The sequence below is a fragment of the Xiphophorus couchianus genome, chromosome 6, assembly GCF_001444195.1.
Source record: "Xiphophorus couchianus chromosome 6, X_couchianus-1.0, whole genome shotgun sequence".
Lineage (NCBI taxonomy): Eukaryota > Metazoa > Chordata > Actinopteri > Cyprinodontiformes > Poeciliidae > Xiphophorus > Xiphophorus couchianus.
In genome coordinates, this window is record NC_040233.1 from 12,312,924 (window position 1) to 12,325,881 (window position 12,958).

At 40.8% G+C, this 12,958-nt stretch overlaps 1 protein-coding gene across 3 annotated transcripts in view; it reads left to right on the forward strand.

Annotated features, from left to right (window-relative positions):
- Positions 1–12,958, forward strand: part of LOC114146628 (neurocan core protein-like) — a 49,174-nt gene that overhangs the window by 27,442 nt on the left and 8,774 nt on the right. For all 3 annotated transcript variants that reach the window (XM_028020890.1, XM_028020889.1, XM_028020891.1), the window contains 5 exons: positions 254–411; positions 488–644; positions 3,990–5,132; positions 9,028–9,144; positions 11,979–12,092. In XM_028020890.1, coding sequence (XP_027876691.1) covers positions 254–411; positions 488–644; positions 3,990–5,132; positions 9,028–9,144; positions 11,979–12,092 — 1,689 coding nt within the window. The remainder of the gene's footprint in view (positions 1–253; positions 412–487; positions 645–3,989; positions 5,133–9,027; positions 9,145–11,978; positions 12,093–12,958) is intronic.

Sequence of the window (12,958 nt, forward strand, 5' to 3'; positions counted from 1 at the left end):
GTGGAATAACCACGAGGTTTTCAATGGGATTCAGTGCAATGAGCTCTTAATTTTTTTTTCCAAAGCTGGGGTATCGATAGATTCTTGATGGAGTGTGTAAAATTTTCCAACTTCTGGAAGGACATGAAAAATTTCAACACAGAAACCAGGCGAAGATCAGCAGCAGAAACCAGCCAGGAACAATGAAAAATGTGGAGGTGTGATTTTGACATTGAAACCAGTTGTGAGTAACTTCATGTGTGATTATTCGTAGCTTTGGATCCCTGGTCTTCTGAGTCCTCAGAGTCGTTCGTGACCCTTCAGCTGACCCCAGGGCAGAGCTCTTTTGACTGGGGGGAGCTGCCGGAGCCTGGGCCCGATTCTGGGGAGTTTCTGCAGCCTCCTGCTCACCCAACACCCACAGAGAAAAAAGTTGGTTTTATTTCTAATTATTTTAGAACATTTGAAAAAGCTTCAACACATATTCACCACAGTCTTACTTCTTCAGGCGATCACAAAAATCGTGAAGTCAATTTGGAAACCTTGGAACTATTTGATGGGAACAGAGGATGAGGAAGGAACCAAAGCACCAAGCGGACATGATGAAGAAATTACAACGAAACAGACACTCAACGAGCAAAAAGATCCCAGCCCGGTTTCTCCTGGTAAATACAATTGTCACACTTTAAAACCACAAGCTAGTAGTAGCCTGTTCAGACACACACCAGTGTGGTTGTCTGCACATCTTAATCAGTTCAAGTTTTTCAAATACACACCAGGACCGCCTGAAACCTGTAAGTGGACTCTGCTGTGTAAAGGATGAATGGGTTTGCTTTTCACAGGACCACAGCAGGCTCATCTCATTTCCTAAACTGGGCCCCCTCATGTCCTCTTTCCAACATCGTTCTGCTGGTGATCTAAAAATGGATCTAATTTTAAAAGATATTTTTGTCCCTGAATGCACCTGGAGGTGCAAAAGCAGATGAGGTTAAAGAAGGAGCTAGAAGTCAGCAGAGAAGGTGTTTTTCTGATCTAAACACATTTCCCCACTGATGCAAAAACATTTAAAAATAAAAATTGTGTGATTGTTCCAAACATTGTAATATTTAGATTTAATTCATGCAGCTTAAAGTCATATCTGTAACATTTTTACTTGGGATCTCTTCCTAACGCTTCATAGCGTCCCTGTGGAAAGGGACTAGAACATGAGAGGAGAAACTGTGTTCCTCTTCTCTTTTTTTAAATGAGCTAATGTGTTTTTTTCTAACCATAGTCCTTCAGATCCACTACTCTGCCCATCTTAGATGTTTCTCTGCTACACAAGACTTGATGGGGTCATTAAAAGGCTTCCTCTGAACTTTACGACATGCTGAGAGAGTAATTTGTCCAATTAAACCGCGTGTGTTAAAGTGAGGGAACATCTAAAACATGCAGGGCAGGTGGCCCCAAGCACCAAGATTAGGAAGTGACTCTGAGTTCAGGTATAAGTTCGAAGAAGAGGATTTTAACAGGTTACTCTAATGTACGAATGATACATTGTCTTGTGGAAAGATTTATGTCCCTTTAGCTTCACATTTCTTCATTAAAACCACTAACTTCAAAATCAGGTTGTTGGTTTTTATCTGTGTTAGAACGTAGACAATAATTCAGTTGCATTGTTTTTATTCAAAGGATCATCCCATAATCTTTGATCAAAATAGATTTTCACTTTTTTTTTTTTTTTTTTTTTACAAGTTGACGTTAAAAGTTTGAACACCTGTGAAAACAGCCAGATCAGGTGAGATGCTGATAAAAATCCCAATTATGTACACAAGCTGTGAGTTTACCTTTCCAGAGAGAGACCATTTGATAAAATCCTTATCAGGTGAAGACAACCATAACATTCAATCTCCAGCTCTTTCAGAGTTTGTTTGTTTATGTGTTCTTACTTACCTATTAATTATACTAGTGTGATTATTAATAGTTTAACATACACACAGAGACAAAGATCTTCATACCTGGAGACATGTCCTAAGGTCTGGTGAAACTAAAGTGGAACTATTTGACCATCATTACATTTGGAGGAAAAACACCACCCCAATTTCAAAATATGTTGTGGGACTTTATTACTGCTGCAGGAGGAACTGGTGCACTTCATAAAATAGATGGCTTCAAGAAGAAAGGCCGTTATGTAGAAATATTAAAGCAAAATCTAAAGAATTCAGCCAGGAAGTTAAAGCTTGGACACAGATTGGTCTCCCAAATGGACAATAACCTGAAGCATAAAGCTAAGTGATTACAAAGTGGCTTATTGATGACAAAGTTAATGTTTTAGTGCAATCATCACACCACTCTGATCTTAATCCTATGGAGATTGTATTGGTAGGTCTGAAAAGGTGCGTTAGAGTGAGGCGATTTCATAGCTTGTGGAAGAAAACCTAAGAGGTTTGACACCTGTCATCCAGTTTAAAGCCAGTGATTCGAAATGCTGTGGAAATGTATGTAAACTTCTGATTTTGATGTCATTAATAAATACATTTGACATATTCTTTCTCTCAGAATTGTGGCATTTAGCAAATAGACATAATTTTGTAGTTTATTAACCTAAAACAAAAAGTTTAGTCTGATTTAAGTTAACTTCAGACAGAGTGGAAAAAAAAAAAGTCTTTTTATTTGGTGTATGTAAACTCCCGGCTTCAATTGTATTTTCTGATTTCAAAAAGATAATTTACTCTTCAGAGAAACAGACTTTTGATCAACATGAGACTCAAATATAAAAAAAGAGACTTATGATTGATCGGTTGATATGATTTTTTAATACATGCAGATTTTTCCCATGCATTGTGCGCAATCTTAGCATTGGGAGATTTATTCACCTTCTCTTCCACATTGCCACAGTTTTATTTTACTACTTTATGAAATAGTGTAGTTGGAACTTGCAGTCCAACTCTACATGATTGTGTTTCTCAACATGCCTCAAAGAAATGGCAGCCTGTTCAACTTCAGAGCCTGCAGGTAGATACTGTGGCTCTGGAGTGGTTTCCAGCTGAAATAGGTCTGAAATATCCAAAGGATATGTTTTAGATGTAACATGCAGTGTGTGCCAAATACGGTGTCAAGCAAGCTAAAATGCTTGCAGGCATCACTGCAGTAAATAAAGGATTTCAGTGTGAACAGCGGAGGAGGTACATGTGTAAGAAAAGCGCAAACTGCTATATAGGATTGAAGAGTGCCGACAAACTGAAGTCAGGCTGACCTTTCTGTGCGGCTCAGTCTGCCTCTTCTGTAGGAGTCTTAACAAGCTGTGATTGATGGCAGGCCTAACAGCTACCATCAATATTAGACACAATCGTTAGTTTAAAAAGTACATAGTTGTCCTTTAACACTCATAAATATGACTTACTTTGACAAATTCAAGTTTCCTTCACACTTGATTCCAGAGTAATTTCTGGAAATGCAGTGAATACAACCGTTTACAGATATTTTTACAATATTCCCACATTGTTTCAGGAGTTCAACAGAGGTGTATACTGTATATTGACACCAGATGGAGGTGGTTTACCCTGCTGATTTAGCTCTTTGGAAACTTAAACATATTTTTGTGTGTTTGATGTGTTCTTAAAAGTCAGAATTTCCAAGGTCAAAGTCGGAAATATCAATTCTGAGGTTAGAATTTCCTCTTGGACATTGAAGATCAATAAGAAGACCTGATTTAAAATAGATTATGGCTGGGTGAAGCACCCATAAAGCATGTCTGCCCTTTTGAGGGTTTATATCTCAATTAACCAGTGCTGCCACTTGTCCTTTTAGTGTTTAATTACATACAATGTTTTGTAATTGATGCACTATTTTCCTCCCAATTATTAATATTTCACTGCTTCGTGTTGGCCTGTCTCATAAAATGCCAACATACAAAGTTTGTGGTTGTAGATTGACAAAATCTGGAAGCATTCAAGTGATGTGAATATTTTTACAAAGTCTTATTTTTGTCTTTTGCTTCTCTGTCGTCGTTATTTTCTTATTTTTCACAGGTCTATTTTCCTGGGGGAGCTCATGGTTCAGCAGCCCCCCTGCAGCGTCTGCACCGTCCAGAGAAGATTCTCCCACACACCCAGCATCCACTCTGACTTCCTCCAGTGACTCTCTGACAACAGAGACCTTCACAAGCTCGGAGACCCACACCCTCATTCCCTCCAGCTCTTCACCTGAAGTCTCCAGTAAGGAACCCTGGATCACTGTCCAAATGGAGACCACGACCAAGCTGGCAGACAAGAGAGCAGAGACCGTGACCTCCAGGGCCAGCGGCAGGGGAGGAAGAGGAAGGGGGAAGAAACACCGAGGGGAGGATAGGAGCAGAGGAGAAGACAGAAGGAGAGGAGAGGAGAGAGGGAAAGCAGAGGAGGAGGGGAGTGGTGAAATCACCGGTGCAGAGGCAAAAGGGGAGATTCAAGTCTCACGGCGACCGGCTGACAGTAAACCTAGAGAGCGATCCAGAGAAAGATCCAGAGAGAGGGGTCATAGAAAAGGACAGTCCACCACAACCACCACAACCACAGCCACAGGTCCACTGGTGACCACAGAGACGACCACAACTGGGACTGAGGACGACTCCTCTACAGCCAGAGATCAGACCACGCTATCGGCAACAGAAAACTCCTCTCTGTCTACCCCGCAGGAGACAATTCAAACTCTGTCATCTTCTCCATCTCTAACTTCATCACCCTCACCACCCATATCCTCCTCTCCATCAGCAAAGTCCCTGTTAGAGTCTCAACCTTCCCACCCATCCCCATCCCACGCCTCTACCTCCTCCTTCTCACCTCCAAGCAGTTCCTTCTCCCCATCCTATTCCCAGATCTCAACCCTGACTCCATCACTACCACCAACCTCTTCCCACTCTACTACTGAGACTCAAACCACAGGATTGGTTCCTTCACTTCAGGCAAATGTCAAGGACAACTCCAATGACTCCCTAGCATCCCTTCCCTTTGTCCTAGAGGAGAAGGTGAATGGCTCTCTGGAGTATCCGCTGTCTCTGTTGGGGCCCCAGGATGACGAGGAGTCCGCTTGGTCTCATGCTGTGGGATCAGGGACCATCTTACCTGGTGTATCGGATGAAGACAGCGTCCGGGGAGAAGGAGGCAACATCAGCACCACAACTGTCAGTCCAACAGGTAAGCATGAGTCTGATTTTAGACATTAAACTTGGCTGCAATATATGTTAGTTTTTTGAAAGCAAGTCAAAGAAAGTCTTCTTTCACTGTTGTTGTGGTGGACCTCACCTCATGCAGTTATTGTGTCCGATGCATCCCCAAAGAAAGGTTCACAGTCAGAGATGCTGTAGTTTCATAACTTACGATGTGTGATTTAATATCAAACCACAAACAACTAATCCAAAGTTGGGCAATTTGGCTAATTCTTCTCCCTATTGGATAATGTAGGGTTTCTTTTTTACTCTATTTAAAGTAGTTTAAACATCAACAGAAAACCAAAGAGAAACAAAAATGTTGCTTTCCGAATAAACATACCCGACTGAAAACTTGTTTGTAAAATTTAGATCATGGGCGCCATGTTGGCTTCTTCTGGAAGTTTATTTTCTGACACATTGAGGGTGTCTTTTGTCTGTTAGCTCTGACAAAAGAGGGAGTCTTTTGTCAGAGGGAGTCTGCCAAAAACTGCTGGAGGAAACATCTGCCCTTTGACCTCTGAGCCATCCACTCTGTTCTCCCTTCAGGTGGTGGTCTCTTTACCTTTTTACCATTTTTTTCTTCCTTTGCAAATTTCCAACCCAAGTTTTTGAGGTATAAAAATGCTCCACAAATAAATCATCACAACATGAGTGTGCCCTAAAAGCATAGTTTGGAAGCATTGCAAGTTCACATTTTGCACTTAAATCCTGCTGTTTTTGACCAAGCAGGAATAAAATTCATGCTGATTTTATTCCTGGCAGATTTAGGTTTAAAATTGTTTCCAGTTTTAAACCTAAAATTTTATCAGTTTGTTTCTGATAACAAAAAATCATGCATATCTGAAAAGATAACAAAACAATATAAAAGATGTAATAATTTTAATTTACAAGTTATTCTTAGTTGACCAAGTTATTGAAAATCATTTATACCCCTCCTAATAATGACAGGGCAGAGGGGCCATTTTTGTTGTTGCAGCAAAATAAAGCCATCTTAATTGCTGAGCATCACTTTGTATATCAGTCTCTATCAGATTTAAGATTGGACTCTGGCTAGACCAATTAAAACCACAATATTACTGCCAATCAGAAGAAACATGTTGATCTTTCTTTTTTTAAATGACCTAAAAATCTAGAAACAAATCTCCCAGAGGTATCAATAAATTCTAGCTAGTCAGGACCAAATATAGTCTAATGTTTTGGACGCTGGCAATATGCTATTACATTTCTTAGATGTATTTTTAGATTATATTTGACTTGTACAAAACATGTCTGCAAAAAGTCAAGTGTGTTTAATGTATAAAAACAGATGATGTGTCAGTGAATTATTTTAACCACTACCTGAATTTAATGCCAAGGCGTCCAGAGAAGGGTAGGAGGAAGGATAACCTCAGGAAAATGGGATTCAGATGGGAAAAATAAAAATTTCTCTCCACCATCTGATAATAATCTCTGTTTTTTTAGCTTATTGTGATAATGCCAGCGAGCTAGACAACACATGTCCCAGCGAGACACATTGTTTTTGAAGATGCTTTGTGTGAAAATAATCCTCCATTACAGCATGTCTGCCTGCATGAATAAAAAAGATATTAATCTTGGTTCCGATCATTTAAAAGAAGCAGAATCTTCCTTTAAGTCTGTTTTTCATTTTCTCTGACCTTGCCATTGGCTGATTTATTCAGCATACTCCCCGCTCCGCCGCCCCACCTCTTCAGTGCAAGCCTTTTATTTCCACTACAAGTCGACGCCACGCACGCGCCTTCCACCAAACAAAAAACCTCCATGATTAAGTCTGCTAGCACGACGACATCTCAGTCAAGCGCCGAACCGGCCACCTGGTTTACTACATATTACTTGCTTGATAATGAGGGCAGATCCACAAAACATCCCAACTCTGGGTGTTTTAAAGAACCCCCCGTGGGCATGATGCCATCGCACATTTTCGCACCGATGTATTTTTGTTGCCTCTGAAAGCGGCTCATGTCTGCAGCAGGCGTTTTGAAACACTTCCTCGGGGGGAGAGAGAGGACTCTGCAGATGGAGAACAGCTGTAAACTGTATCGACAAAGGAGCCGAGGGCAACCATCTGGGCTGCTGGGGCTCGGTATGAGGGCTGATTGATTGACTGAGAGACCCTGGAGCCATAGAGGGCCATAAACACACACACACACGCACACCCACGCTGATGTCTTTGCCACAACAGCAGCAGAAGTGAATGGATGCAGGAGATTGGACTTGAATAACGACCCCCATCTTCTGCTTCTGTTTCGTGAACTTCAGCACGTGTTCCGCCCCTGTTGGTTGTAGAGTTTGGATGCTGGTGACGGTCAGCATGTGTTCGGCTCAATGGACGATGGAGCACTTCCTCTGTCGGTTCAATCACAGAGAGCGAACTGAAAGTAGAAACCTCAGGTTGGATTGCAGGACATTCGGCAGCTCGTCAACTCTCACATTACTTTCCACTGACCTGAGCTTCTTTCCGTAACTTTATATTCCATCGAAGGTTTTTTATGTTTTGTTGTCACCCTTTTTTTGTGTGCTGTCCTTCTAAAAAACTAGCTCACACTTTCATCACTCTCCAAATACAGATAATATACTAGCTTATTATCAGGATTTTTAGCTCATTGTTGACGTTGTTTGAGCTGCTGCTGGTGTGCAGGCCACTCTGTCAGCTCCTCCCAGAGAATATAGATTTTTCTGCACCACTCGCTTTAATGAACGGCCAAATCCTGCACGGTTTACCCAGCGCTCACATGAGTTCTTTCATAAATCTTCTTCTGCTATAACAGCTGATATGTCTGTCAGGATGGGCGATGACCTTGACTGATGCTGGGGCTGACGTACGGAAAATGAAATGCACGGATGTTTTTCAGCTCCTGACTTCAGCAGAATTCAAAGAGGCAGCAGAGAGGAGTAGTGGGACATATTAATTATGCGGCAAGGCTGTAGCTTGGTGCCCGTGAGAAGTTTACATACTTTCATCATATCGTGAATATTTCATGAATTATTTTATGTTCGTTGATTTTTTAAAATATATTTTATAGCCAAACTTAAGTCAATTTTGAAAACAAGAATTTGATTTTGCTTCATTTAAAACAATTATATAATTTTTGTACCATGCATAAAATTGGGTTTAGTTTCAGGGCAAACCGAAGCCAAAGTAATGATGTTTTTATTTTTATTTTGTACCCCGCACCAAACCCAAACAGACAAGCCTGCAACCCCCACTCCCCCGGCCGTCCTCCGGAAAGCAGCCTTCAGTGTCGGAGACGGAGCTGGAAGAACAAAGACTCCCACAACTGAGCTTTTCTATGCCCAGACTGAACGAGCCACAGCTTTCCAAAGACCTTAAGTTGCAATAATGAGCGGATCAGGAGGGAAACACGTGGTGACTGGCCCATTGATATGGAAATTTGTGTTTGTAGAAGGGGGAGAGGGAGGAGGGGGCGACCACACACACGCAGACATTTAGGGGATGAATGAAGCACTCAGCGGGAGGTCTGCTCATTTCTGTTGAGGATGGCTAATGTCTGAAGTTCTCACGCTGCCCACTACGCCTGGCGGAGCTAGCCGAGGCTCGCTTTCCATATGGTAACCATGACAACGGTGGCTGTAAGTGGATGGCGGGGTTGATGCGATCCGGATCCGTTTGAACAGACGTGGGGAGGGAATATGTTTTTTGGGTGAACGGCACCGATGATAAACTATTTGGGATGTTGTTTTTTTTGTTGTTGTTGTTTCTGGTTAATAAACTGATCTCACATCAAAATCCTCCTAATCATCCAGGATTAACACGGAAATAATGACTGGCTTGGATCTATTTGACCATGAATTCACAGAATCACTAATTAACTCCGTCTCTCGTGCTCTTCTGTCTCGTTTAGCTGAGGTGGAGCCCTGCGTGACTAACCCGTGTCTGCACGGAGGAAAGTGCCTTCCTCAGGGGACGGGCTACAGCTGCTACTGCCCACAAGGATACGCTGGGGAGAACTGTGAGATCGGTGGGTGAGCGACACGCACGCACACACACACACGCACACACACACACACACGCACACACACACACACACACACGCACGCACACACACACACACACGCACTCACTCCAAGCGAACACACAGTTTGACATGATTTCAGTGAGTCAGCCCTTACATAATGAAATGAGGCTCTCCAACGGATGATTGGCAGGTCAAAGGCCACGCTGCTCCCCCCTAGAATGGAGGAGAGGCTTCAAGGTCATGAGACTGTCAGAGTAGGATGATCATTTGGATTCCTCAAAGTTAAACTTCAGAGTTTACATAAAGATTTCTGGGGGGGGGTTATTTTATTTTTCTGCTTCTTGGTGGGTGCTCTAGTTTGGCTCAAATGTCTGCTTGCTCTGAATCGTTTCCATAACTTTCCATTACACTCAAAACAATTCAATAGAGTTTCTTAAATATTTAAGGTTGAATTGATCTCTTGCCCCTTGAGAAATAAACAATAGCTCCTCTAATGATCATAATTAAAAATGATAAAAGAATCGATTTTGATTCAGTTGTAAAAACATTTAAATTGCGTCTAATACATTGCTAGACAATTATTCCACGTCCAGTAGGTTTACTTGCTGCTGTCTTATTATTCATTTAGGTCAACAACATATTGTCTCTTGAGAGGTATATATATAGCTTTAAAGTAGTTCTAATTTTTGAGCTATTCTGTTTCTTTATGTTGTTAGCCTCAAAGCAGCCAGTTTCACCTCTAATCTTTTAAGGTTGTTTTCATCTGTAGTGCTTCAGCTTTTCTGAAGGTCTTTCAAAGTTTTTCTTTGGAGTTTTGCAGCTTTTTAGAAATTTTCAGCTCAGCAAATGATCATCCTTAGAAAAATGTTGTTGTTGTTTAAGTTATGGAACATTATCGATGAATCACTCTGAGATAAAGAGCTTCTACATAAAAGAGAAAACTAGGGCTGTTTCAAAGCACAACAGCATCCTTAGAAAAGAACTGCTTTTATTGGATCTTTATGCAATTTGTTTCTGGCAAACGGTTACCACAACGATATACAGGGCCTATAAAAACTATTCACAACCTCAGATTTACTCTTTTTGTTGCATTTCCATATCAGTAATGAGCAACAAAATTTAACAAAAACTCTTCTGTGAAAGTGGAAACTGATTTCTACAAAATAATGACAAATTAATACAAAAAATACTCCACCTAAAATAAGTGATTATATACATATTCCCCCTCTTTAAAGTGACTGACCCAATTCAACAGAGGTCCATTCAGCTGGAGTTGTCTCACGATGAGTGAAATGGACCCAAGTTCAGCGATTGTGACTCGAGTGATTGCGGTATGAAGAGCTGCAATCAGCTCTTTATGCTACAGGCAAAATATGAGGAAATACTGGAAGACAATTTGTTCCCATCTGCAAGAGAACTACAGCTTTGGAGAACATTTATTCTCCAAAGATCAGAAGCATCCAGCTGCAGCTATGTAGGAATCCACATGATATATATAAATATATATTGCATAAATAGAGAATCTTCATCAATTTCTTTTTTTATTTCTTAAGTGTTTCTAACTAGTATCGCACTGTAACTTGCACAACTTGTAGGAGAAATTTATAAATCTAGAATCTCTAATGAATTAGCATTTTATTTACAGCAGAAACGCAAATATTTTCTGTGTGATTGGATATAAATTTAAGTGGTTAAAGGTTTAACTAGACCAGATGAACAATCACAAATGTACAAGCTGTCAGATTAAAGTCAGACACAACACTAAAACACCTCAACAAAGACAAACGGCTTAGAATGTTATTTTATATAATAATTTCACTTGCCTTTATAGTAGAACAGTACATCCTACTCTGTGTGAGCCTAAAGTATCCTGTGTGAATATTGATGTCCTGTCGCCGCCTGCGCTCAGAGTCTAATGATGAAATGTGGATGTCTTGGATGAGGCTGAAGGTCAATTTGGTTTGATCTGTCGAACACATTCAGCTTCTCTCAGCTGCTGACCTTTTTCCTGCTTAGCCCTGTTTTTGCTTCAAACCAAGAAACCATTAGAATGTCGGAAAGTAAATTTGATCCGGTAAATGGCTATACTTTTCTTTCACGTCTGCTTTAAATTTAAATGTATTTCTTTAGTCCTGGTGATTGTGTGCTGTGCCAAGGAGAAGACATCTATTTACCATTATAAAGTGATATTCTATTGAGCTCTGCAGAGAAATACTATCTTCCCCTGCCTTGATTTTGCCCTGAGCGTACGCTACTGTACAGCAGCTGCCTTGAGTTTCTGAAAGCCGCCTCAGCAGGGGGGGATCTGCCAGAACAAGGGGGGCTCAGCCCAGACCCTCAGCTGGGTGCAGACTGATCTGCTGAGTCATACAACAAAATTTATGACAGCACTGTCATTGAATTAACGTACATAATGTATAGAGGCAGACGTGTTGCTCTCATGCCTTTATTTGTAGATAAAGACAATATGCATAAGAAAGCATTAGGCTCTGTAAACATAATAACACTTCAAAGCCTCTCAAAGTGCCTTCCTCTACAAGAGAATGAGCACAAACAATAAAAGTGGGGGTAGCCTGTTTGTATTCCCCTCACATCCTGTTTGAATTATGATAATGTACTCACCAACAAGGACACATTTTACTATTTAAGGCAGAACTAATCACCAGCTCATTTTGTTTCGGAATCTGAATTGCAACGCTGGTTTTTTTTTGTTTTTGTTTTTTTTCCAGATCTCTCAGTAAACCAGACATGAGCAGAATACATTATGTCTAATTTGAACCCTAATGAAATCTGAATCTGGTCTGTTCCTGCTGCTTTTTTTTCTCCCCTCCACACAGACGTCGACGACTGCCAGTCCGAGCCTTGTGAAAATGGAGGAACTTGCGTCGACAAGATTGATTCATTCCTCTGCCTCTGCCTGCCAAGCTACGGAGGAGACACATGTGAGAAAGGTGAGAGAGGGAGTGCTGCAGTCATGCACACATTGAGAAATCTGATGATTCCCAACTGAGGGAGTGACATTTTTTTGTCTCTCTTTTTTTTTTTTTGCTTGTTCAAAAGAAATGTTGGTAGAAAGCAGAGCGGCAACTAATTTGTTGCTTGCGACCACGCTGACGAGTTTTCTTCTCAACGATTTCCAGTCACCCCATTGTTGGCTTTGAAAGGATTGAAGCTTGCTCTGCAGGAGGAAATAATCCTAATCAATGTGCAGGATCTGTTGGCGCTGTGTGTCAAAGCACAGCCACGTCTTAGCTCACCTTTCTGACAAGGTGTCTGCGTGTGTCACAGCTGCAGGATGATGAAGTCTGACTCAAATCTCAACGGCGATCAAATGCTTATGCCTGGATTGTGTATGATTTGCACGTTTTTTTTTCCAGTCAGCAGAAAAAGGAGCAAGGGCAGATTTCAATCGATCGCAAAATTTGCAGCAGGAATCTGCATTTCATCCCTAATTTGCAGCACTGCGTTCCAGTCTGTTTTGTTTTTTTTAAGCAACTACATACATTATGATTAATGCACCAGCAGCAGTGTAGTTGAATATATTATAGTGTTAGCTGTTGGAAAAAAATATTTGCATGAATATTTTAGAGTTTTTATTGCACAGGTAACTGAACATCTACCCTTTACTGCAGATATATCTGTCATGAAAAGAGCAAAAAGAATCTTAGACACCATAAAAGAAACAATTTTGCTTCAGATGAAAGAGCAATAAGTAATACTTGTGCTACACTGCAAAGCTAGCTAAATGACAAAAAAAAAAAAAATCGATCTCCTAGTAAAAATACAGCAAATAAATTATTTGTACCTGTTAAACCCA